Source organism: Eptatretus burgeri, chromosome 12 (assembly GCF_056783735.1).
Source record: "Eptatretus burgeri isolate ZD-2024b chromosome 12, Ebu_testis_v1, whole genome shotgun sequence".
Taxonomy (NCBI): domain Eukaryota; kingdom Metazoa; phylum Chordata; class Myxini; order Myxiniformes; family Myxinidae; genus Eptatretus; species Eptatretus burgeri.
This window is the reverse complement of record NC_140972.1, coordinates 99,989,613-100,012,234: the sequence shown is the minus strand read 5'-3', so window position 1 is coordinate 100,012,234 and position 22,622 is coordinate 99,989,613. Positions and strand designations below refer to the sequence as shown.

General features: G+C 45.6%; 1 protein-coding gene across 5 annotated transcripts in view; it reads left to right on the top strand.

Annotated features, from left to right (window-relative positions):
* Nucleotides 1–5,621: 5,621 nt before the first annotated feature.
* The window catches only part of CC2D2A (coiled-coil and C2 domain containing 2A), a 209,620-nt gene continuing 192,619 nt past the window's right edge, over nucleotides 5,622–22,622 (top strand). For 4 of the 5 annotated variants that reach the window (XR_015050071.1, XM_085849076.1, XM_085849079.1 and 1 more), the window contains exons 1-3: nucleotides 5,622–5,831; nucleotides 9,420–9,496; nucleotides 20,681–20,773. Coding sequence is in view for 4 of the 5 variants with exons in the window: in XM_085849076.1 (XP_085705202.1) it covers nucleotides 5,822–5,831; nucleotides 9,420–9,496; nucleotides 20,681–20,773 (180 nt within the window). In the remaining variant the exon portion in view is untranslated. Of the gene's footprint in view, nucleotides 5,832–8,900; nucleotides 9,144–9,419; nucleotides 9,497–20,680; nucleotides 20,774–22,622 lie in introns of those variants that run through there. The other variant, XM_085849077.1, reaches the window with a different exon arrangement.

The window sequence follows — 22,622 nt, the reverse complement described above, 5'->3', positions numbered from 1 at the left end:
ATGATATAAGGTTCACTTGAGTGACCCAGCAGTATTGACGGCGGAGGTTTTGCACTCTCCCGAGTGCTCCCCCTCTAGTTCTCACTGTGAAGGCAAAGACCGACATTTTGTGTTCCGTGGCTTGATATATTTTTGAATTGAATTTTGCTAATTTCCCACTTGAATTCCTCTTTCAAAGAACTCTGTGTTTGTTCGATTATATGTCCTTCATGTGTGTGTACATTTGCAAGGTGTGTGTGTGTGTGTGTGTGTGTGTGTGTGTGTGTGTGTGTGTGTGTGTGTGTGTGTGTGTGTGTGTGTGTGTGTGTGTGTGTGTGTGTGTGTGTGTGTGTGTGTGTGTGTGTGTGTGTGTGTGTGTGTGTGTGTGTGTGTGTGTTGTTGGTTGTTATCTCCATATGTGGGTTTCAGAAGGTGGGATGGAGTTCTCCCAGGGATGGAAGTCTCCACCTCCGTTTCGGTAAGGGTGGTCACGAATCATGGACCAAGGTGTGAAGTTTTCTTGTTTTCAAAGTTTTGTTCCGAGGGCTCTTTTGAGAATCGTCACCGAGACCCGCACAGCTTCCAACTGTAGTTCGTTTGTAGTAATATTCCTCGGGATCGTTTCAAAGATCTCTGTGAGGTTCCTCTTCATCATTGCCGTTGTTTCAATGATCACTGGTACAATTTCAGATCTCTTAAACTTCCAGGGTCGTTTCACTTCTTTTTGAGATCTTGGTATTTGGTGATTTTCTTGATTTCTGCCCTGTTTAGGCCAAAATTGCTGGGGACTGAAACCTCAATGTGTATGTATGTGTGTGTGTGTGTGTGTGTGTGTGTGTGTGTGTGTGTGTATGTGTGTGTGTGTGTGTGTGTGTGTGTGTGTGTGTGTGTGTGTGTGTGTGTGTGTGTGTGTGTGTGTGTGTGTGTGTGTGTGTGTGTGTGTGTGTTTGATCATTAAGCATAACATCATTCTTTTTGCTAACCCCACCTCCTTCTCTCACTCTTTCTTTTTTCTTCCTGTCATCCCCCCCCCCCTCGTTCTTTCTCTGTCTGTCTGTTTGTTTGTCACACGATTTTTGGCCACAGTTTTCAAGAAATCGTTCTGAATTTCTTTTTGGTGTGGAGTTGACCGGCCAAGGAGAGCAACACTTAATTTTGCTGAAGATCCGAATCCAGATCCGGATTCGAGAATTTTTAAAGTGATTCTTCACCATTGAGAGATCGAGCCAAAAACGATATATAGCACAATATCTCAAAAAGTTGTGGAAGGATTCGGACAAAACTTTGTGGACAGGTTGGGTGTGTGATAAGGATGAATCGTCGGACTGGGTAAGATCCCTTCGACTTTTTAAACCTGTGATTATTCTGTAAAACCCGATAAACCCCTCCACACCACCAAGACCCCTTGGGATTCCCACCGAGTCCCACTTCGTTTCACCAAGTTGTCAGTCCATGAGTGATTTTACATTGACCTGTTGTTGAGTCGGAATTGTACTCATCATCTGATCTTCACGATGCATACAAACTGCTCGGGTGGAACCAACATTCTCATCGTGGAGCACAGAGGTAGGTGGGACCAGTGAGACGCATTATCCAGGAAGATGATCTCACCAACCCATCAAGTGGGCCACGTTTCAGGTCAGGTCAGGTATGGGAGCATGTGCCAGAACAGCGCGTCGCTGCGTCCACTTTCTGCCAGTACTCCAGGGGCCTCCGTCTGGCCATCCCCCAGGCAGATGCCAGGCCCATCCTCATCTCCTTGAGATGCTGGTCAACCTGCTGCAACCACGAGGCACGTGGTCGGCCCATTGGCCTCCTCCACTCACGAGACTCCCTCGCTGAGAGAATCTGGTAGGCAGGATCAGCGTCAGGAAAACGAGCCACATGTCCATACAGCCGCAACTGACGCTCACGGACCATGCAGGTAACAAATCTCATCCGAGTCTCTCTCAGCAACCGCTCGTTGGACACAAAATCTAACCAGCGATAGCCAAGGATTCTCCGAAGAGACCTGGTACCAAAGGAATTAAGTCTCCGTCTCAGATCCTTGGTCAGAGTCCAAGTCTCGCATCCATAGAGCAAGACTGGAAGCACCAAGGACCTGAAGACTCGGACTTTTGTCCTTCTGCACAGGTACGGACAGCGCCACACCTCATGATCCGGTGAATCCATGACTCCCCAGGCCCGACCCAGACGTCTATTGACCTCTGACTCACAGCCAGCAGAGACATGAATATCACTGCCAAGGTAAGTGAATCTCTCCACGACCTCAACATCCTCACCACAAACAGACACAGACAGGACAGCAGCATCCAAGATGTCATTGAAAGCCTGACCCAAGAAACTCGTAATCCCAGTGGCTCCGACTCCTCATTCAGCACCGCGAGGGCCCCCAAAAGGATATCTAAAGTGTCCGCAAAGATGACTGCATCACCTGCGAAATCAAGGTCCAAGATCTTGACATTCCCAAACGATGCACTGCAGCTTCATCTCTCTGACATCCTCCCTAAAATCCAGTCCATACAAATGCTGAAAAGTGTGGGGGCCAGTGCACACCCCTGATGGACTCCAGTAACAACTGGAAATAAGTCAGAGATGGTACCACCACACTTCACAGCACTCTCAGTACCAGAGTAGTGTTCAGACATCAGATCGATCAGTTTTGGTGTCACCCCACGAAGACCAAGAATCCTCCAGAGGGTATCCCGATTCACTGAATCGAACTTTTTACAGAGATCAACATAGGCTGCAAGCAGCCCCTGCCGAACCTCTCGTCTGCGTTCGGTAAGGACACGAAGAGCAAGGATACGGTCAATCGTTGACCTGTTTGGTGTAAAGCCTGACTGCTCTGGACGCTGGTGCTCAAGCAGATGGTGGCGAACCCTATCAAGAATTATCCGAGCAAAGACCTTCCCGGGCACTGAGAGCAGCGTCACCCCTCGGTAGTTATTGCAGTCATGGCGATCACCATTCCCTTTCCAGAGAGGGAAAACAAGGCCCCTCTTCCAATCAGTTGGGATGATGCCTGTGTTCCAGGCAGAGCACAAAACTGCATGCAACGACACGAGTGCAGCATTTCCACCAGCCTTGAGAAGTTCAGCATGGATGCCACAGATTCCTAGAGCTTTACCCCATTTCAACCGGTTCACCGCAGCCCATGTTTCCACAAGCGAAGGTGGACCACAGTTGATTCGAGGGTCAGAAACAGGGATTGTATCACCCTTGACATCCAACTCGACAGCTGGGGGATCAGCCTGGTACAACTGCTCAAAGTAACCGGCCCAGCGGGCCTTCACTTCAGTCTCCTCTGTCAAGAGCCTACCACTCTCTGCTCCAACTGCAGTGCCCCGAGGGATGGGCTTGGATGAACGCAATGCGCAAATTCCCTTGAAAGCGGGACGAGAATCACCTGTCTGCAGGTGATGCTCTACCCCCTCACAGATTCCTCGCACATAGGCCTCCTTGTCCACCCTTTGTGCGCGTCCAGTTTTACGCCTCAGCGCCCTGAACAGCTCAGCTCTGCCATTCAGCCTGGCCCTGTGACTCTGGTCAATGGTATCCAGTGTCCCTTGAGAGACAAAATTATTCTTCGCCCTTCGGTGAGTTCCAAGACATCCACCAGCAACATCAAGGACGGTGGTCTTGAAGGCACTCCACAACTCTTCAGGACCCCCCAAAGCACCCAGACACCCCAAATGTCCACTCAGCCTGTTCGCAAACTCCTCAGCTACTCTCTCATCCTTGAGCTTGCCAACATCCAGCCTCGGCTGGGATGGTACCATTCTCCAGGATTTAAGGTGCAGCTTTAGAGTTGCTACAACAAGCCGGTGGTCTGTGTTGAGGAATTGAGCACTCCGGTAGACCCTGCAGTTCTGGATCATCCTCCAGCGACCGTCAACGAGGACATGGTCAATCTCCTTTGCCACACCACCAGCGTTGGAATACCAAGTCCAGCGATGAGCTTGTGGGCGCTGAAACCATGAACCAGCCACCCTAAGTACATGACTTCTTGCAAAGTCAAGGAACTTATTTCTATTCTGATTCATAGTTCCTGACCCATGGGGACCAACACACACCTCATAACCATCCCTATCAGTTCCAGTCGATGCATTGAAATCCCCCAAGACAAGAAGTGTATCTCTTCTGGGGCACTGATCAACCACAGACTCGAGTGTGGCGTAGAATGTGTCCTTCACGGTGTGGTCACTCGCCTCAGTCGGAGCATAGACAGAGGCCATGGAAATGACACCTCAGGAGTGACAAATCCTTAATCTCATAATACGCTCGTTGACCGGTGTTACCTCAATTATCATTGGGGTCAGCTTATTGGACACAGCTACAGCAACTCCTTGAGCATGGTAACCATCAGAGCGACCAGACCAATAGTAGGTGTAACCACCCACCATTTTCTCGCCGCAATCCGGTCTCCAAACCTCAGAGAGAGCTGCAATCCCGATGTCCAAACGCTTGAGCTCAGATGATAACAGAGACAGGTGCTCATCCTCTCTTAGGGATAGGACATTCCAGGCACCCACCCGAAGGGACCGCCTCAGGTTAACCCAGGGCGACCACCGTCTGGTGGACGACACCTCAGCACCACTCCGACACACTCTCCCGCAATCTGACCCAGGGAGGTTACCCCGTGGTTTCCCTCCTTTCATCAAAGATTGGGGGTCCCGAAGGCTTTGCCGCAATCCCTTCATCCGGTGAGCTGCCCTGCGAAGGGAAGCTGCGCAGGAGGTACTCCCACGGAGTGGGTTTTCAGGTTTTTTGCGTTTTGCGGAATGAAGGGTTTTACGGTGGCCGGAGTGCAAATCCTGCCACAACCTCCTAATAAAAAGTAACCCAACTGCAGGAGGACGTCCGCAGACACAGTTGGGCACTAGATATGGATGGCCGTTGGCTCAAAAGGAGCTCCTCTGCCCTTTGACAGGTTTTGTTTTTAATCATGCTGGGTGTCCATATCCAAACACCCTCCTCACCAGAAAACCTGGTGGTGGAGACGGTTTAGTCGCCGACAACCTGACCATGGAACAGGTTAGTAAAGGTTTACATGGTACCTGTAGCAGGTCGCAGATCTAACCTGACCTGACAGAATCTAACCTGACCACGTTTTGGTTTGTCATGAACGAACAAAGAGCCATGGTAGCCCACATTTAATATTGACACATGCCGATGAAATAGAGAACGACGAGGTCGGGAAGAGGATTGACGTGAACGTGCTGCGAGCGACTTGTGAACGTGCTGTGAACGTGCTGAAGTGAACGTGCTGTGAACGTGCCCCGAGCGACCTGTGAACGTGCTGTGAACGTGCTGCTGTGAACGTGCTGCGAGCGATCTGTGAACGTGCTGTGAACGTGCTGCGAGCGACCTGTGAACGTGCTGCGAGCGACCTGTGAACGTGCTGCGAGCGACCTGTGAAAGGGAAATATTCAATGTGGACTTGGTCATTCATGGCATTGCAGTGCGGTGTATCGGCGGACTTTTACTCAGTGGTACCGGTGTCTCACCTTCACGTTATAACTAATAATAATTTATACAGCTGGAAATGAGACTTCATTCATATCACTTAATTTAGAGGAAAATTATAAATCATTAATATCACTTACTTTATAGTACATGAAACAAAATTATAAATCACCATAAAATAAAAACAAATGTCACGGATATTTCATCGAGAGTTCGATTTAATTCGCTCAAACGAGAGTCCAGTTACCGGTGGTATTTTGTTCGTGGTGTTTCAATGTCCGTGTGAACTTTGAAAGGGATGGATGACGATGTTATTGATTCCCGTGCCGAGGTTTAAGTGTTCACCCCTCGCTGTGATCGCGTTCTCAGTGAAATGACATCAGGTGAGTGGTGGATCTTTGGAGGGGGAGCTGTGAATCGGTTAAATGGAGATGTAGTCAAGGTGTGCAGGTTTGTGTGAGGATAAGGAATGAAAAACGATGACGTGCCCTTGAGAACGCTAACGGTTGCTAGGCAACACGTTCGCGCGCGCGCGCGAGCACCTTTTGTTTCCTCGCTCGAAAATAATTTTCAAAAGAGAATTGAGTAAAGGACTGTTGTTCACGTTATACAGATGTTTATACAGTGGTTAACAATGGGAGATAGAGGGAGGAGGGGGGAGAGAGGGAGGAGGGGAGGGATAGAGGGAGGAGGGGAGGGATAGAGGGAGAAGGAGAGGATAGAGGGAGGAGGTGGGGGAGGGAGGAGGGGGGGAGGGAGGGAGGAAGGAGGGAGAGGAAGGAGAGAGTGGGAGAGGGAGGGGGAAAGAGAGAGGAGGGAGGGGGAGAGAGGGAGGGGGAGAGAGGGAGGGGAGAGAGGGGGGAGAGAGGGAGGGGGGAGAGAGGGAGGAGGGAGAGAGGGGGGAGAGAGGGAGGAGGGGGAGAGAGAGAGAGAGAGAGAGAGAGAGAGAGAGAGAGGGAGAGAGAGAGAGAGAGAGAGAGAGAGAGAGAGAGAGAGAGAGAGAGAGAGAGAGAGAGAGAGAGAGAGAGAGAGAGAGAGAGAGAGAGAGAGAGAGAGAGAGAGAGAGAGAGAGAGAGAGAGAGAGAGAGAGAGAGAGAGAGAGAGAGAGAGAGAGAGAGAGAGAGAGAGAGGTAGAGAGAGAGAGGTTCAGAGAGAGAGGTTCAGAGAGAGAGGTTCAGAGAGAGAGGTTCAGAGAGAGAGAGGTTCAGAGAGAGAGGTTCAGAGAGAGAGGTTCAGAGAGAGAGGTTCAGAGAGAGAGGTTCAGAGAGAGAGGTTCAGAGAGAGAGAGGTTCAGAGAGAGAGAGAGAGAGAGAGAGAGAGGTTCAGAGAGAGAGAGAGAGAGAGAGAGAGAGAGAGAGAGAGAGAGAGAGAGAGAGACAGAGAGAAGTTCAGAGAGAGAGAGAGAGAGGTTCAGAGAGAGAGAGAGAGAGAGAGGTTTAGAGAGAGAGAGAGAGAGAGGTTCAGAGAGAGAGAGAGAGAGAGAGAGGTTCAGAGAGAGAGAGAGAGAGGTTCAGAGAGAGAGAGAGAGAGAGAGAGGTTCAGAGAGAGAGAGAGAGAGAGGTTCAGAGAGAGAGAGAGAGAGAGGTTCAGAGAGAGAGAGAGAGAGGTTCAGAGAGAGAGAGAGAGAGGTTCAGAGAGAGAGAGAGAGAGGTTCAGAGAGAGAGAGAGAGAGAGAGAGAGAGGTTCAGAGGTTCAGAGAGAGAGAGAGGTTCAGAGGTTCAGAGGTTCAGAGGTTCAGAGAGAGAGAGGTTCAGAGAGAGAGAGGTTCAGAGAGAGAGAGGTTCAGAGAGAGAGAGGTTCAGAGAGAGAGAGGTTCAGAGAGAGAGAGGTTCAGAGAGAGAGAGGTTCAGAGGTTCAGAGGTTCAGAGAGAGAGAGGTTCAGAGGTTCAGAGGTTCAGAGAGAGAGAGGTTCAGAGGTTCAGAGGTTCAGAGAGAGAGAGGTTCAGAGGTTCAGAGAGAGAGAGAGAGGTTCAGAGGTTCAGAGAGAGAGAGGTTCAGAGAGAGAGAGAGAGAGGTTCAGAGAGAGAGAGAGAGAGAGAGAGAGAGAGAGAGAGAGAGAGAGAGAGAGAGAGAGAGAGAGAGAGAGAGAGAGAGGTTCAGAGGTTCAGAGGTTCAGAGAGAGAGAGAGAGAGGTTCAGAGGTTCAGAGGTTCAGAGGTTCAGAGAGAGAGAGGTTCAGAGGTTCAGAGGTTCAGAGAGAGAGAGAGAGAGGTTCAGAGGTTCAGAGGTTCAGAGGTTCAGAGGTTCAGAGGTTCAGAGAGAGAGAGGTTCAGAGGTTCAGAGGTTCAGAGGTTCAGAGAGAGAGAGGTTCAGAGGTTCAGAGGTTCAGAGGTTCAGAGGTTCAGAGGTTCAGAGGTTCAGAGGTTCAGAGAGAGAGAGGTTCAGAGAGAGAGAGGTTCAGAGAGAGAGAGGTTCAGAGAGAGAGAGGTTCAGAGAGAGAGAGGTTCAGAGAGAGAGAGGTTCAGAGAGAGAGAGGTTCAGAGGTTCAGAGGTTCAGAGAGAGAGAGGTTCAGAGAGAGGTTCAGAGGTTCAGAGAGAGAGAGGTTCAGAGGTTCAGAGAGAGAGAGAGAGAGAGAGGTTCAGAGAGAGAGAGGTTCAGAGGTTCAGAGAGAGAGAGAGAGAGAGAGAGAGAGGTTCAGAGGTTCAGAGAGAGAGAGAGAGAGAGAGAGAGGTTCAGAGAGAGAGAGAGAGAGAGAGGTTCAGAGGTTCAGAGAGAGAGAGAGAGAGAGGTTCAGAGAGAGAGAGAGAGAGAGAGAGAGAGGTTCAGAGGTTCAGAGAGAGAGAGAGAGAGGCAGAGAGAGAGAGAGAGAGAGAGGCAGAGAGAGAGAGAGAGAGGTTCAGAGAGAGAGAGGTTCAGAGAGAGAGAGGTTCAGAGAGAGAGAGGTTCAGAGAGAGAGAGAGAGGTTCAGAGAGAGAGAGAGAGAGAGAGAGAGAGAGAGAGGTTCAGAGAGAGAGAGAGAGAGAGAGAGAGAGAGGTTCAGAGAGAGAGAGAGAGAGAGAGGTTCAGAGAGAGAGAGAGAGAGAGAGAGGTTCAGAGAGAGAGAGAGAGAGAGGTTCAGAGAGAGAGAGAGAGGTTCAGAGAGAGAGAGAGAGAGAGAGGTTCAGAGAGAGAGAGAGAGAGGTTCAGAGAGAGAGAGAGAGGTTCAGAGAGAGACAGACAGACAGACAGACAGACAGACAGACAGACAGACAGACAGACAGACAGACAGACAGACGTGGGAGAGGAATGATCAGGAGGAATTGTTGAGATGTTTGTGAAGAACTGCATGTGGATCCAATAATTTTTTTTAAATCCCTCAGTGATCCTTCATCATTGAGGGATGGTGCCAAAAACGATATTTAGCACGATATCTCAAAGTTGTCGTCGGATTATTACAAAACTTGGTGGATGATTTGGGTAGTTGACAAGAACAAGCCGATTCGATTCTCATTGAGGTCCAAATGCAGATCTGGTCAATCTGTGTGATACAAAACGTAAAGTATTCAGTCTGGCGGAGGTATATGCTCTCCTGAGTGCCAGTATAGTCGCATTCTTTACCAATCCATTGCAATATCACTTCCATGAAAAATTGAGAGGAATCCAATCATTGGACACCTTCAGGCAGGGTCTTCCATGAACCATGTTACAAGGCTCTCAAATGTCAGGATAGGAACTTTTTTGGCCTCTAGAAGACATCAAGCCACTGTATCTCAATGGTAAGAGCAAAATAGAAACACTGTGGAAGGTGAAGTGATGCTAAAACGTGTGAAGGGAATGAGTGAGTCATTTTGTGGAGAGACCACTGGATAACATTGGTGGAGGTCTCAGAAAGACCAAACGCCCCTTTTCTCTCAGTAATATGTACAATCGGTGTCACCTTTATACGTTATGTGGATGAATGTAGGTGGGAGTGATGTGTTGCTTAAGCTCTGATACATTGTACGCTTTAAGAACACTGCTTTTATATTATCTCCTTTGTATGTGTGCTGTAGATGTTGAGAGAAAGCCTGCAACTTCTTCTGAACTCTCCATGAGAGAAAGGATACGAGACAAATTGAAAGCAGCAAAGGTATTAAAAGCCGAATGTTGTACAAAGCTTCATTATGTTTAAAAAAAAAAATCTCACTTGGAGGGAGTTCGTGTGTGCGTGTGTGTGTTTGTTGTTGATTGTTATCTCCATAATTTGGGTTTTGGGTTTCAGAAGGTGGAATGGAGCCCTCCCAGGACGTGAAGTATCCACCTTTGTTTTGGTGAAGGATTGTGATTCATGGCCGAAGTTGTAAACTTGTTTTGTTCTCAGAGTTTTGTTCCGAGGGCTCTTTTCAGGATCGTCACTGAGCCCCGAACAGCCTCCGACTGTAGTTTTTTGTGTTGATGTTCCCAGGGATGGTTTGTTGCATCTTTGTGAGGTTCTTCTTTATCATTTCCATTGCTCCAATTATCACTGGTACAATGTTGGTGCTCTTTAGCTTCCAGGAACTTTTCACTTCATTGTTGAGATCTTGATATTTTGTCATTTTCCTGATTTCTGCATAATTTAGACCAAAATCACTGGGTACTGAAATCTCAGTTGAAAATGTCTTCTTTTCCTTTTTTTTATCTGAATACTATATCAAGTCACAGTGCTTTGTTTTCTATGTTCACACTGGATGGGATCATCAGGTCGTACGTGAGCATTACTTCCTTGCTTTCAATTTGCGCTTTTGGTTCATGTTTCCACGAGTTTTGTGGAACTGGGAATTTTTGAAGATGTGTCAATGCCACAAAGCTTCAGAATCTCCAGTGGTTTTTTGCATCCCTCAACCTGGGCTCAAGGTGGGCTTTTTTGTGTGATGGCTTCCTTCTTGCCCCCCTACTGTGTAGGCCAGACTTGTGGAGTGCTTGGGATATTGTTTTCACATGCACACAGTAACCAGTCTTTGCCACAAAGGCCTGTAGCTCTTTCAAAGTTGCCATTGGCCTCTTGGTGACGCCTCTGATCAGTCTCCTCCTTGCTTGAACATCCAGTTTGGAGGGACGGCCTGTTCTAGGAAGGGTCTTGGTAGTACCACATGCCTTCCACTTCTTTCTTGACTGTGCTTCATTGGATATTGAAGGCCTTTGAAATATTTTTATACCCATCCCCTGATCTGTGCCTTTCCACATTTGTATCCTGGAGGTATTTTGAAAGCTCCTTGGTGCTCATGGTTGGTCTTTGTTGTGAAATGCACTAACCAGCAGAGGAAACCTTCAGGAACAGCTGATTTTATTCTGTAATCAGAATCATGACAATTTAACACAGGTAGAGGCCAATTAACTTGGTGTGTGATTTTGATGGTGATTGGTTAAGGCCCGGTCACACCTCGACGTTTTAGCCAGCGATGGCAACGTGTTAAAATTTATGTAAAACGCTGGCTTACGTTGAACTTTTGATGTTTTTTTTTAAAGATTCGGACGTATTCATAGCGACTTGGTCTTATGTATAATGCATTCGTAACTACACAGAACGTTTCGTTGTGTTATAGATAACTTATACCAACGAATGCTGAACCTGTTGTCGGCCTACACAACCGATGCCCAACGATAGTCTAACTCAGGCATAGCGCGTTGCACGCATCGCCGACGATGTCGTGACGTAGCCTATTAAAAGGCTGACGCACAACGATTCAAATCATAACTGCCGTAGAAATGGAAGGGTCAAAATCGCGGTCACACCTTGGCGATCTTGCCAGCGTATGCCGACGTAACAAAAAGTGTGTCTAAAACGTTGGGGCACGTCGAATACGGTATGGGTAAGTTTGGTATGCGCGAGTAGAACGCTAAATACGCTATCATAAGTCGTAGTAAATAGAGTACGTCAAGAAATTTTGAACATGTTCAAAATTTTACGACGTACTCGGCGTATGACACATGTTCGCATGCGATGGGGATAAGTTTTACACACGATATGTGGACGTTTACACACGTCCACAAAGGCTACTTATAAGCTACTCATAAGTCGAAACACGTCGCGGTAATGTCTTTTTTACGCGAAACTTATTTCTAACTTATGTTTGACGTGCTTTGAACCAATTCTTTACGTAGTCCCAACACACAGCGACGTATGTAGACGTATTCCAATGACGTCTTCCGGTCGACAAAAAAAAAAAAATGAATGTGTTTCTAGCTTACAACTGCCATATAAAGACGTGTTCCCAGCGGTTTTGGGAATTGGTATATAAAAATGCTGCTCATAAAAGGGGAACCCAACAGTGTTTTCGAGTCCTTTTTGAGTCGATGTCCATATCAGCAGTAGCAGTATCAGTATCAGTATTAGTATTAGTATTAGTATTAGTATTAGTATTAGTATTAGTAGTAGTTTGTTCATGTTGGCAGTAGTAGGTGGGTGTGAGGGGGAGGGTGTGGGTTATGATGGATCGTCCTTGCGTCCGCGCGTCCGTGTGTCCACGGGTAGGTTCATAGGCTGCCACTCAACGATTTAAATGGCTGCATCTCCACTATTGAAAGTAGACGCTTGCGCTCAACAATTGAATTTTTTTTACACTCAACGACTTTTAAACGGTACCACTCAACTATTTTCATTGTTTACAATGAACGATTTAAATTGTTGTCACTCGCCGTTTTTTTTTTTTTTTTTTTTTTTTTTTTTTTTTTTTTGACGCTGGGGTTTGGAAATTTGAAACGTTTCTTTTGAACGTGTTAAAACGCTCAAACTCGACTATTTTAAATAGATGCTGCCGATGGACAATTGGAATCATAGCCAAGCTAGACATCGAAGTGTGAACATCCTCGTCATGCCAAAGAAAAGTTTGAAGAATGCTGCAAATAAGTGTCCTGGCCGTGGCCGTGAACGCTGACGCAAGGACGATCCATTATACCAACGTCTTTCAGCCTATGAGTAACTTAAAAGTAACGTCTGTCGATGTGTGGCAACGATCGCGTAACGTGCCAACAACACATTAATCATAGGTTAGAAATAAGTTTCGGGTACTCTAAACATTACCTCGGCGTGTCTCAACTTATGATTAACTTACAAGTAGCATGTGTTGACGTCTGTCAACGATCGCAGACCGTGCATACAACTTGTGGCCAGCGTAGCGGAACGTGTGAGTCATACGCCGGCATACGTCGTGAAATTTCAAGCATGAAAAAATTTGAGGACAACCGAAAAGTACAACGTTTAAAGCCAACGTACAACGACGTATGGCAACGTACAACGATGTATGGCAACGTACTACAACGTATGCCAGCGTGCTCTCAATGTTATCAAAACTTACCCATAACGTATTCAACGTGTGCCAGCGTTTTAGAAAAAAAATTCAAAAATCGGCATACGTTGGCTAAAACGTCAAGGTGTGACCGGGCCTTTACACCTGAGCTAATTTACAATTGCTATTATAAGAAGGAGGGGTGGAACTAACTTATACAACCAAGATATTGTCATGTCCATTCCCGTTAAGTTAATTTCCCACCCTTGACCCAGTTGTCGTGGACGGGGTGGTTAACACCAACCTCGACGGATAGCCGAACGGTTCTACCTTGGAGGTGAGCATATGATCCCCGGAGACTATGGCATGTGCGAGACGGTAGGCGGAAATGCACATACCAGAGGCGTTCACCAGAACGGAAGCCCAAGGGTTTATACTCTAACCCACAACAAATAGACACAAGCAAAGTTGATAAACAAGGGTTTAATGAACATAAATCAAATATTTTTAATGGAAATAAATCGAAGCATGATTTAATAAAATGTGAAGTAAATTAAAGCCTAAAGTAGAGATGTCTCCACACACCATTACAAAAACAGACAAGGGGAAAGATAAAATGAAAGAAAATCCTTCCCTTTATTCTGGCACTTATATTAAGCCGCTGTCACACCTTGACGATTTGGCCAGCGTATGCCGACGTATGAAAAATTTGTCTAAAACGCTGGCACACGTCAAATACGTTATGGGTAAGTTTTGTATACATTAAGAGCACGCTGGCATATGTCGTAGTATGCCGAGCTTGTCGACAAATTTTAACATGCTTGAAATTTTTCGACGTATGCCAGCGTATGACTCACACGTTCCGCATACACTGGCCATAAGTTGTAGGCACGCTACGCGATCGTTGACACACGTCGACACACGTTGCTTGTAAGTGACTCATAAGTTGAAACACGTCGAGGTAATGTTTAGCATACCCAAAACGTATTTCTAACCTATGAGTAATGTGTTGTAGGCGCGTTATGCAATCGTTGACACACGTCACTTGTAAGTTACTCATAAGTCGAAACACTTCGAGGTAATGGTTAGCGTCAGTGTTCCAGACTTCCTGTTTTTTTTTTTCTTTTTTTTTTTCTTCGGTATGACGGTGATGTTGACACTTCAATTTCTAGTGCGGTTATAATATAATATAATTAATAGGCTGCCGCTCAATGATTTAAATCATAACCGCACTAGCAATCGAAGTGTCAACATCACCGTCATGCCGAAGAAAAAAAAAAAAAACCATGGAGTCTGGAACACTGACGGGTTCCTCCTGTGTGAACCCCATTTGTATATACCAATTCCCCTAAACGCTGCCAATACGCCATTATACGGTAGCTGTAAGTTAGTAACACGTTCAGTAAGTTCCGTGGTCGTCCGGAAGACGTCAAATACATCTACATACGTCAATATGCGTTGGAGATACGTTACACATAGGTTCAAAACACGCTACTCATAGGTTAGGAATAAGTTTCGGGTCGGCTAAACATTACCTCGACGTGTTTCGACTTAAGAGTAACTTACAAGTAACGTGTGTCAACGATCACGTAACGTGCCTACAACTTATAGCCAGCATATGCAGAACATGTGCGTCATACGCAGGCATATGTCGAAAAATTTTCAACATGCTGAAAATTTGTCGACGTACTCGGCGTACTACGACATATGCCATCGTGCTTCAGCGTGCTCTTAACGTATACAAAACTTACCCATAACGTATTCGATGTGTGCCAGCGTATTCGGCAAATTTTTCATACGTCGGCATACGCGAGCTAAAACGTCAAGGTGTGACAGCGGCTTGACACTTCGATGTCTAGTGCGGTTATGATTTGAATCGTCGGGCCGCAGCCTTTTAATAGGCTACGCCACGTGATCGTCGGCGATACGCTGCCACGCGCTATGCATAAGTTAGACTATCGTTGGGCATAGGTTGTGAACGCCGACAACACGCTCAGCATTCGTTGATATGTTATCTATATGTTATTGAAACGTTCTGTGTACGTTACTAATGCGTTATGCATACGTCCAACTCGTTATGAATACGTCCAAAACTGGAAAAAAAACATCAATAGTTCAGCATACGCCAGTGTTTTACATACATTTTGATACCTTGCCATACGCTGGCTAAAACGTCAAGGTGTGACAGGGCCTTTAGCTGGGTGTCCAGAGATGATCTTTTATGAGCTTTGTGATCGAACCACGTCATCCTGTTTGGGGAAACCGCACCTGAAAATGGCTCCAAGCCGCTCTCTCCACGGAAAACGGATTTGGTAATTCACACGGCTGGTCCCCCTCCGTTAAAGACCCACAAACCTTCGGACAGTTTTTTTTCTCACAAATGAATGTGCTGACCCTGCTCCTCTCTCACAACAGTTCTGCTCGTCACCAATGGTTGCCGCTTTTCTCCTTGACCATATGACGTGACGATGTCTGAGACCCCGAGATAAGGCCACGAGGCGCGCTCGTCTTATCTTCTCCTCTTCTCAGAAACTTACAACTTCGTGACTCAGCTGAACAGTAATTGCTGGCATCTTGCTCCAACACGCGGGCAAATTCACACAGCATGAACGAGAACCGTGCTGCTATATTTTGTCTTTGCATTGAGGAGAATCCAGAGAGGCCCTATGTGTTGTGCCTGCCATCTCCTCACACCAACTCTCTGCTCTTCAATCATGCCCTCTTTACTCATGACCAATCCCAAGCCTCAGGGCGTGGCCTCCCGGTTGTTGTTGTTGTTGTTGTTGTTGTTGTTGTTGTTGTTGTTAAATCATCGTTCTTTTATTTCCAGTTTTGTAAATGCAAAATTATAGGAAAAGGTCACAGGGGGTAATCACATACTGGGAGAAATTAGCCTTAAGCACCACCCCCATGTGGTGACACTTAACAACTTAAGCTGACAGTTTTCCCTACTTAAATTGCATCAAAATGTCTCCTGCTCATCCACGGACCATGCTACTCTATACAATCCTAACTTTGCTATGAAATTCCTCCATCTACCCCATAAACAACAATATTGTTGGTTTGTATTTTTTAATGAATTTTTTGAAATTTGTAGAATTTGCTTTTCACTTGGATGTTGTGGGTTCCGATGTGTAAATAAAGGTGGGAAAAAATCAGATTTAATGTAATTTAATTCCAGGTGATAAGGCAACAAAAGGTGAAAAATTTGAAAGGAGATATACACTTTCTAGAGGCACTGTACCTTGTTGTGCCTTTGTGTGTAAAGCTGTTCTTACATGAGTTTTTTTACATCCCAATAAGAGATGACTCCTGCTTTCTGTTTCGACCTTGGAAAATCTACACTTGTCCGATTGGCTCAGTCCTGCCATTTTTTAAAGCCATTCCTGTAGTGTCCTTGGTCTTGGGCATTTATAATGATTTGTTCTCCGTTCCAAACGAGCTGACGCTTCTTAGTCATTCCAGTGATCCTTCTTTGTCGATACCCAATCTGTCCAACTCTTTAAAAAAAAAAATTTCCCTGCTCTGTTGTCTTTCTCCCAGTTGTCATGATATATCTGTTGGTATTTTGTCCTGTATCATTTTTTTGTCTTTTTTGCAGTCATTGCGGCTGTATTTGTTGCTGTTTCGGTTTGGTGCATGACATTCTATTTCCACCTGTTTCTGGAATTTTTTTTTTCAATGTGAGTGAGAGATACCTTTTCAGGCTTGTGTTCATGCTTGTGTACAAATTGTATTTGGTAGTCTGTTGAACTTTTCAAGTACTCTGCTAACCCTACAGTCATCATTCTGTGCACTTGATTGAGTTCCATTAGGCTGCCGCCTCCATGTGTCAGCAGGTACATTCTTGGGATGCATTGATTTTTTTTTGATTTTTTTTTTGGAACATTTTGTGGATAGTGAGGAGTTTCCTTCTTTTGATAGCTAGTTTATTGATTTCAGGTTGTAGTCAGTTTATTATTGTGCAGCTTTATTTGAACATGAGTATGTCTTGTTGGTTTATGGCTTTGGTTTTGTTTCTTGGGTTGGGGGGGGTATGTTTTCAGGATCATCCTCATTTTATGCAGGTATTCTCTGGTAATTACTTTGCACATTTGCTTGTGACATATTTGGTGGCCCTCTTCTACTCCAGGTTATTTGTAAGATGCTTCGTTGTCTAGCTCCTGTGTTGTTGTACTTGAGTCGACTTTGATGTTGTGTGTTCTTGTTGGCCTACCTTATATGAATATGCACTTGGCACACTTATCTGGACCAAATCCCATTTGGATGTCGACGGAGTGGTTTCACTAATTTGAGTTGTTCTGCCAATTTTTCGTTGTTCAGTGCAGATTTTTATAAATCATCCATGTACAGTAGATGTGTCACCTTTCTTTTGTCTTTTTGGACGTTCCCTTTTTGGATGTGAGGATGTATCCATGTCCTTGCTCATGAATGAGGTTGCTCAGTGGGTCCATGGCCTGGCAAAATAGGAGGGGCGAAAGGCCATCACCCTGGAAGATCCTGCGACGTATCTTCACTCCTGGTATTTCGATTTTTAGCTCACCTGTTCGAAGAACAGAGAGCTATAGCGATACCCCCGGCGTGAGTGTCAACGTGAGCATGAGCGTGAAAATGTTAACGTTTTGGTGCAAGTTATTTCCTTTCTCATGTTTTTATCTACCACACTATTTTTTACTGATTACAATATACAATTGTTGTGTTGTTATAATATACAATATGTGTTGTTGTACAATATACAATTACAATTGTTGTGGTTACCAAATTCGCAAACCACCATTCAGGTCCCTTAGGTGAGGTATCTCGGTAAGTGCATGTGTAGTTAGGCCCAAACCCGTTGTCTAGTGGGAATACATGTCATTTATACGTGCTGCGACTCTTCAGGATAGCCGTTTTTCTTTTACTATCTTTATTTTGGACCAACCGCCATGATTACCACCACAACCACAACATCAACCACCAACCACAACACCGCTTCACCACAACCGCCACGACCTTCACGTCACACCTCGCAACTGTAGCATCGCCACCGTTCTTGCCCCGCTGTGGGTACCGGTGTTGGACTCGTGCAGGGCGCACGTTGAACAGCGTGTACAAAATCACGGATTTTGTGCTTCAAAAACGGATCAAAAACGACACACGCCCACTTTTTGCCGTCCAATCGGTGAGCGAGGGGCGATTTGGCCCCGCCTCCAGAACGATCGATATATGCAAATTTGTGGATCAAAAAGCCTTCACGCCCACTTTTTCTCGGGCCAATGGGGAGCGAGGTGAAAGGTCAAAGGGAGGGGGTCAAAGGCGAAGCTACGGGGGGATAAAAGGACCGTGTTCGTCAGTCAGAACAGTGTGGAAGTCTGGAGCCCGAAGCCTGCAGTAGCTGGAGAAGCTGAAGAGAGTCGAACGAGGAGAGCCCAAAGAAGAGTCCAGGGTGGAGAGTCCAGAGGCGGAGAGGCGGCAGCGGCGAAGGCAGACGAGGGGGTGCTCGCGACGGTGCCGGGAGCTGCACGCCCGAGGAAGGCTGGCAGCGCGACCTGGCCGAGGTGGAGACGCACACCAGGGATAATAAAGATCCTCTATACCCCGAGCATCAGCAACCCCCTCCTGTTTCCCCCCGCGCTGAGATAGTGCGACTAAGGGGGCCCCGTTCCCACCCCCTACCAGACACCGTCCACGAGGCCCGCGGGTTGCGGCGCCATCGCCGCTCCGCGTCTCATCACCAGACGGGTAGGCGCGACCCGGTCTCGGCCTCAGGCCCGCCTCATCCTTGAGGGTATTTCTTTTCCTTGGTTTTGGGTATGTGTTGTCGGCGCCGTCTGTGAGGTAGAATTGTATAAGTGTTGCCGTGTGCTCGGTAGTCAGTATTAGCTCTGCATTGTGTTTTCGCTTTTATATTTGCTTTTTGTGTAAATGGAATTGTGTTTTTTCTGTGTGCTTTTGGTGGAATTGAATATGTGTGCTTTCCGTTCGTCGCGAATAAATGTGCTTTATTGTTGAACTGTTTCCCGCTTCGCTTCGTCATTTCTCCCATTGAACCCTCATCTTGCTTCACGTAAAGGGTTGGTAGTGGGCTGAGTACGCCCGATAATTAATCGTACCGTCGAGGTCGACGATAACACCGCTCGGTTATTCTGATAGTACGGAACGGGTCGCTTAAGTGGCCCGTGTCCGAAGTCGACCTGCGGCGAGGTGCGATCGCCCGGTCTACCCTCCGCGTGGGTACTTAGGTAGGTCGAATTTGGCGAGCAACCCTATCCCACGCGGGGGCTGATTGGCTCGATCGCGGTGAGACCGAAAGGTCCACCCGTGACTGGTTCCCGGCGTTAGTCCGAGAGGGTCACGACTGGATTGTCCGTCCGGTGGGCGACGTGCCGCGATTCGAGTTACGTGGCCGTCAGCACGCCGGCGGGCGCGAAGACCGCAACAATATAATGCTTTAAAATTATTTGGATCAGACTTCACTGCAATGCTTTATAAAAAATATTATTAGACTCGTCTTTGAAAAACGATAAATGTATAAACAGGCGAGCATTGGGTGGCTTTGACACCAACTCTCTGATTCTTCTTCTTCCGAGTGCTGTAAATCAATGTGGTTCCATTGCTTTTTCAATCAGTTTGATTATTTTGGTGTTTATCTTGTACAATTGCATTTATGTCATCATCCATGAGTGTGGAACACTGTCAAAAGCTTTATTGTAGTCCATCCATGCTGTGGATAATTTGGTTCCTTTGGTTTTACAATTTTCGAGCGTGGCCTTGTTTAGGAGTAGGTTCATCTCGAAACTGGAAACCCACATACTCCTAACTGATGTCTTGTATGGCTTTCGCCATTCAAGGTCTGCAGGTGATGTTCTATCCCTTATCACTGAACATGTGAATCTGGCTGCAGATCATCGTGGAGAAGCCAGGGATGTTGCTCTTGACATCTCGACGGTTTTTGATCAATTTTTACAAGGGCCTCCTCCATAAGCTAAAGTCATAATGGAAAATTGCTTGATACAATTTCTGACTTCCCTACAAATCGTCAAATCTCTGGTACATGAGGGGCAGTCGTCCCCTGTCCATAATACGAACGCTGGTGTTCTTCATGGGTCTGTGTTGGGTCCAATATTGTTCTTTTATATCGATGATCTACCTGAGTATTCTTTTTTTTTTCTAGCCATAATTATTTTAATCAAAATCCTGATCCAAAAAATCTGAGTCTTCATCCATCTGATCTACGATTCGATGAGTGAAGAATTTAATTTACGATGTCATTGGTCACGTGGTCTGGTGTCTATTGGATTGAAAAATGAAAAAAATCTTCTTCTCCAGAAATGCTTCTCATCGTTATGCGAGACTTCATACATTTGATTGACGAGTCATGGGTGATCTCATTTGATTTTTATTTTATTTTCACCTTCAGTGACGCAGTTTAATCTGATGTGCATAAAAGTGGTCATTAAATATCCTAATAATCAATGTAGCTTCGGATAAGGGAAATGTATGTGACATAAGGTGCATGGATGATACAGGTATATGGGCCATAATAGCAGTGGCCCATAATGGTAGCATGTTCACTGTTCAGTTAACGATGGTATTTTGTTCAGAATAAGTGCATGAGGCGAGACTGCTCTCCCGAGTGCCACTCTAGTTTGGTGTTGCATTCCTCGTGTTCAAATTTATTACATTCAACTTTGCAGGCAGGGGGTTGCATCACTCGGTGTGCAGTCGATCAAAGGCTTAGGTCAATGCTTGGTGGTTAAGCAAAGAACATATCCATCAGTTTTGGTTGATGGTGAATGTTAACCACGGTATCTTTCTCAAAGAGTTGGCGATTGTTGGTGGCACACTGGTCAAATTAGAGATTTCTGCACAAACCTATAAAGTGGCATTGCATCAGTGGCACATTCGGCCTTAGGAATGAAACATCCAATGCTCTAAGTTTGCAATTTAATTTGTTAAATAAATTAATTGTACTTTTATCCCAAAATATATACAGTCTTTATGATACATGGGAAAGCCAGTGCTTGAGGTGGCTCAGTTTTATGTTTCTAGATATGACAATTTTTCCATTGTATGTTCCATTCCAGATTCGAGTCACCAATCATGAATATGGAGATGACGAAGAGCTTCAAAATAGGGCTGCAAGGCATCCTTTCCAAAATATTTTGCACAAGAGTAAGGTAAGCCTGAAAACCATAAGAATACTAGAAAGACACTCGGTAGAAAGCATACCTCCGTCACGCTGAACAGTTTACGTTTTGGATCCCACTGATGGGTCGGATCTGCATTCAGACCTCAACCAAAATCTAATCAGCTTGTTCTTGTCACTGAACCAACTTGTCCACCTAGTTTTATTCCAACTCCTCCACAACCTTTTGAAATATCATGCGATGTAAAGTTTTTGGCCATGTGTGTATGTATATGTATGTATATATATATATATATATATATATATATATATATATATATATATATATATATATATATATATATATATATATATATATATATATTCCACACAGCATCAGGATACAATACAAACATAATGAAATAGAAAAGAGACAGACCGACGTATGATGAACATTTTCAATTTTAGTCATAAAGAAACAGATCCCAATTGACGACAAAATCAGACACGACCAACCGATCTACTTGCGAATCTTCAATTTCACAAGTACCAAACAAAGATGTGCATGTAGTAGAGGACCCTATCACTGGACCCATGACCAATATCCTGGGATCATTGTTTGCAGGTTGATTTCTAGATGAATTGAGGATGCTCACCAAAATAAGCTGAGGTACACCTCGTGAAAATGTGTGCCAACTCCACCAGAGGGCAATATCCAAGATGGCCATCACGAATATCAAATACGGCATATCTTTGCTTGTTTCCTCGCTGTAAATGTGTTCTTGGTGTCTTAATATAGGTTTTTGATCTCGATGAATCCAATTCTGATGTCAAAAATAGTTGCAATTGAAAAACATTTATGCGAGTGTGATATTTTCTTCAATGGGATTTTGGAAAATCAAAAATAACCATTTACTTTCTCCTGCTCATAATCAAAATGTGTCCCATTTATCAAATCACTACGTTTCAGATTGAAGAGTCATTTACTGGTATAAACGCACATTGGGCCATACAATGCACAATATTCAGGACCTGAAACTAATCAATGTCATCATCATCAGAATCGCTTTCTCCTGAATTAGTTGGAGTATCAGCAACTATGGGTACCTGTTGTTGCATGACAGCAGGGCTGGTTGTGTGGAGTGCACAGGTATGCATGCGCCTTTGTCTAATGTCCGCCCATGGTTCAGGGGAGATGGAGGCGAGTCTGTCTTATCAATGTTCAGATGCAGGAATGTTTGGTAGTTCACTCTTTTCATGTTGATAACATGTGAATCTATATCTTGTGCGAGTCTAAACATTGATTTTCTCTTCTTCATTTGTGCCCATTTCCGTGCTCGTGCATCTCCCAGAGACTTGAACTTGCCATTGTAGATTAACTACATGTTGAACATGGCCATATCATCCAGTACAGCTTCTGTCAATGGGAGTGTTTGTCCAACTGAACCCAGGAAAGCATGTGCGTCTGCTGAAAAGGTTGCTTTCTCATAAATTGTTGTCTTGCCATGTGCAAACAAGGCCGCTGTTGCATCATATGCACTGTCAACATGTAATGGGATGATGATGTCTGCTATCTTTTCATTACTCGTCCCAGCTGTCGAATGTTTCTCAACTGTTGTGAAGCTAGTCTGTATTTGAGTCAATTAAAATGTTTCACCACATTTACCCCCATCTCACTGGCTCACTGAGGAGGAGTTCGTAGCCATTACCAAGGTGTCCGAGGAGGAAGAGGAAGCGGGCAGTGATGAGGAGGAAGAAGTGTCAAGGTCCAAACTCATAGTCAAGTTCCTGGGTGAGATGCTGCAGGATATGCAGTCAATTACCGAGAGGCTGTAAGACGCTGATCCAGTCATGGAGCGTTACCTCAAGTTCAAGAGGGGGTTGGATAATGTGATGCTTTG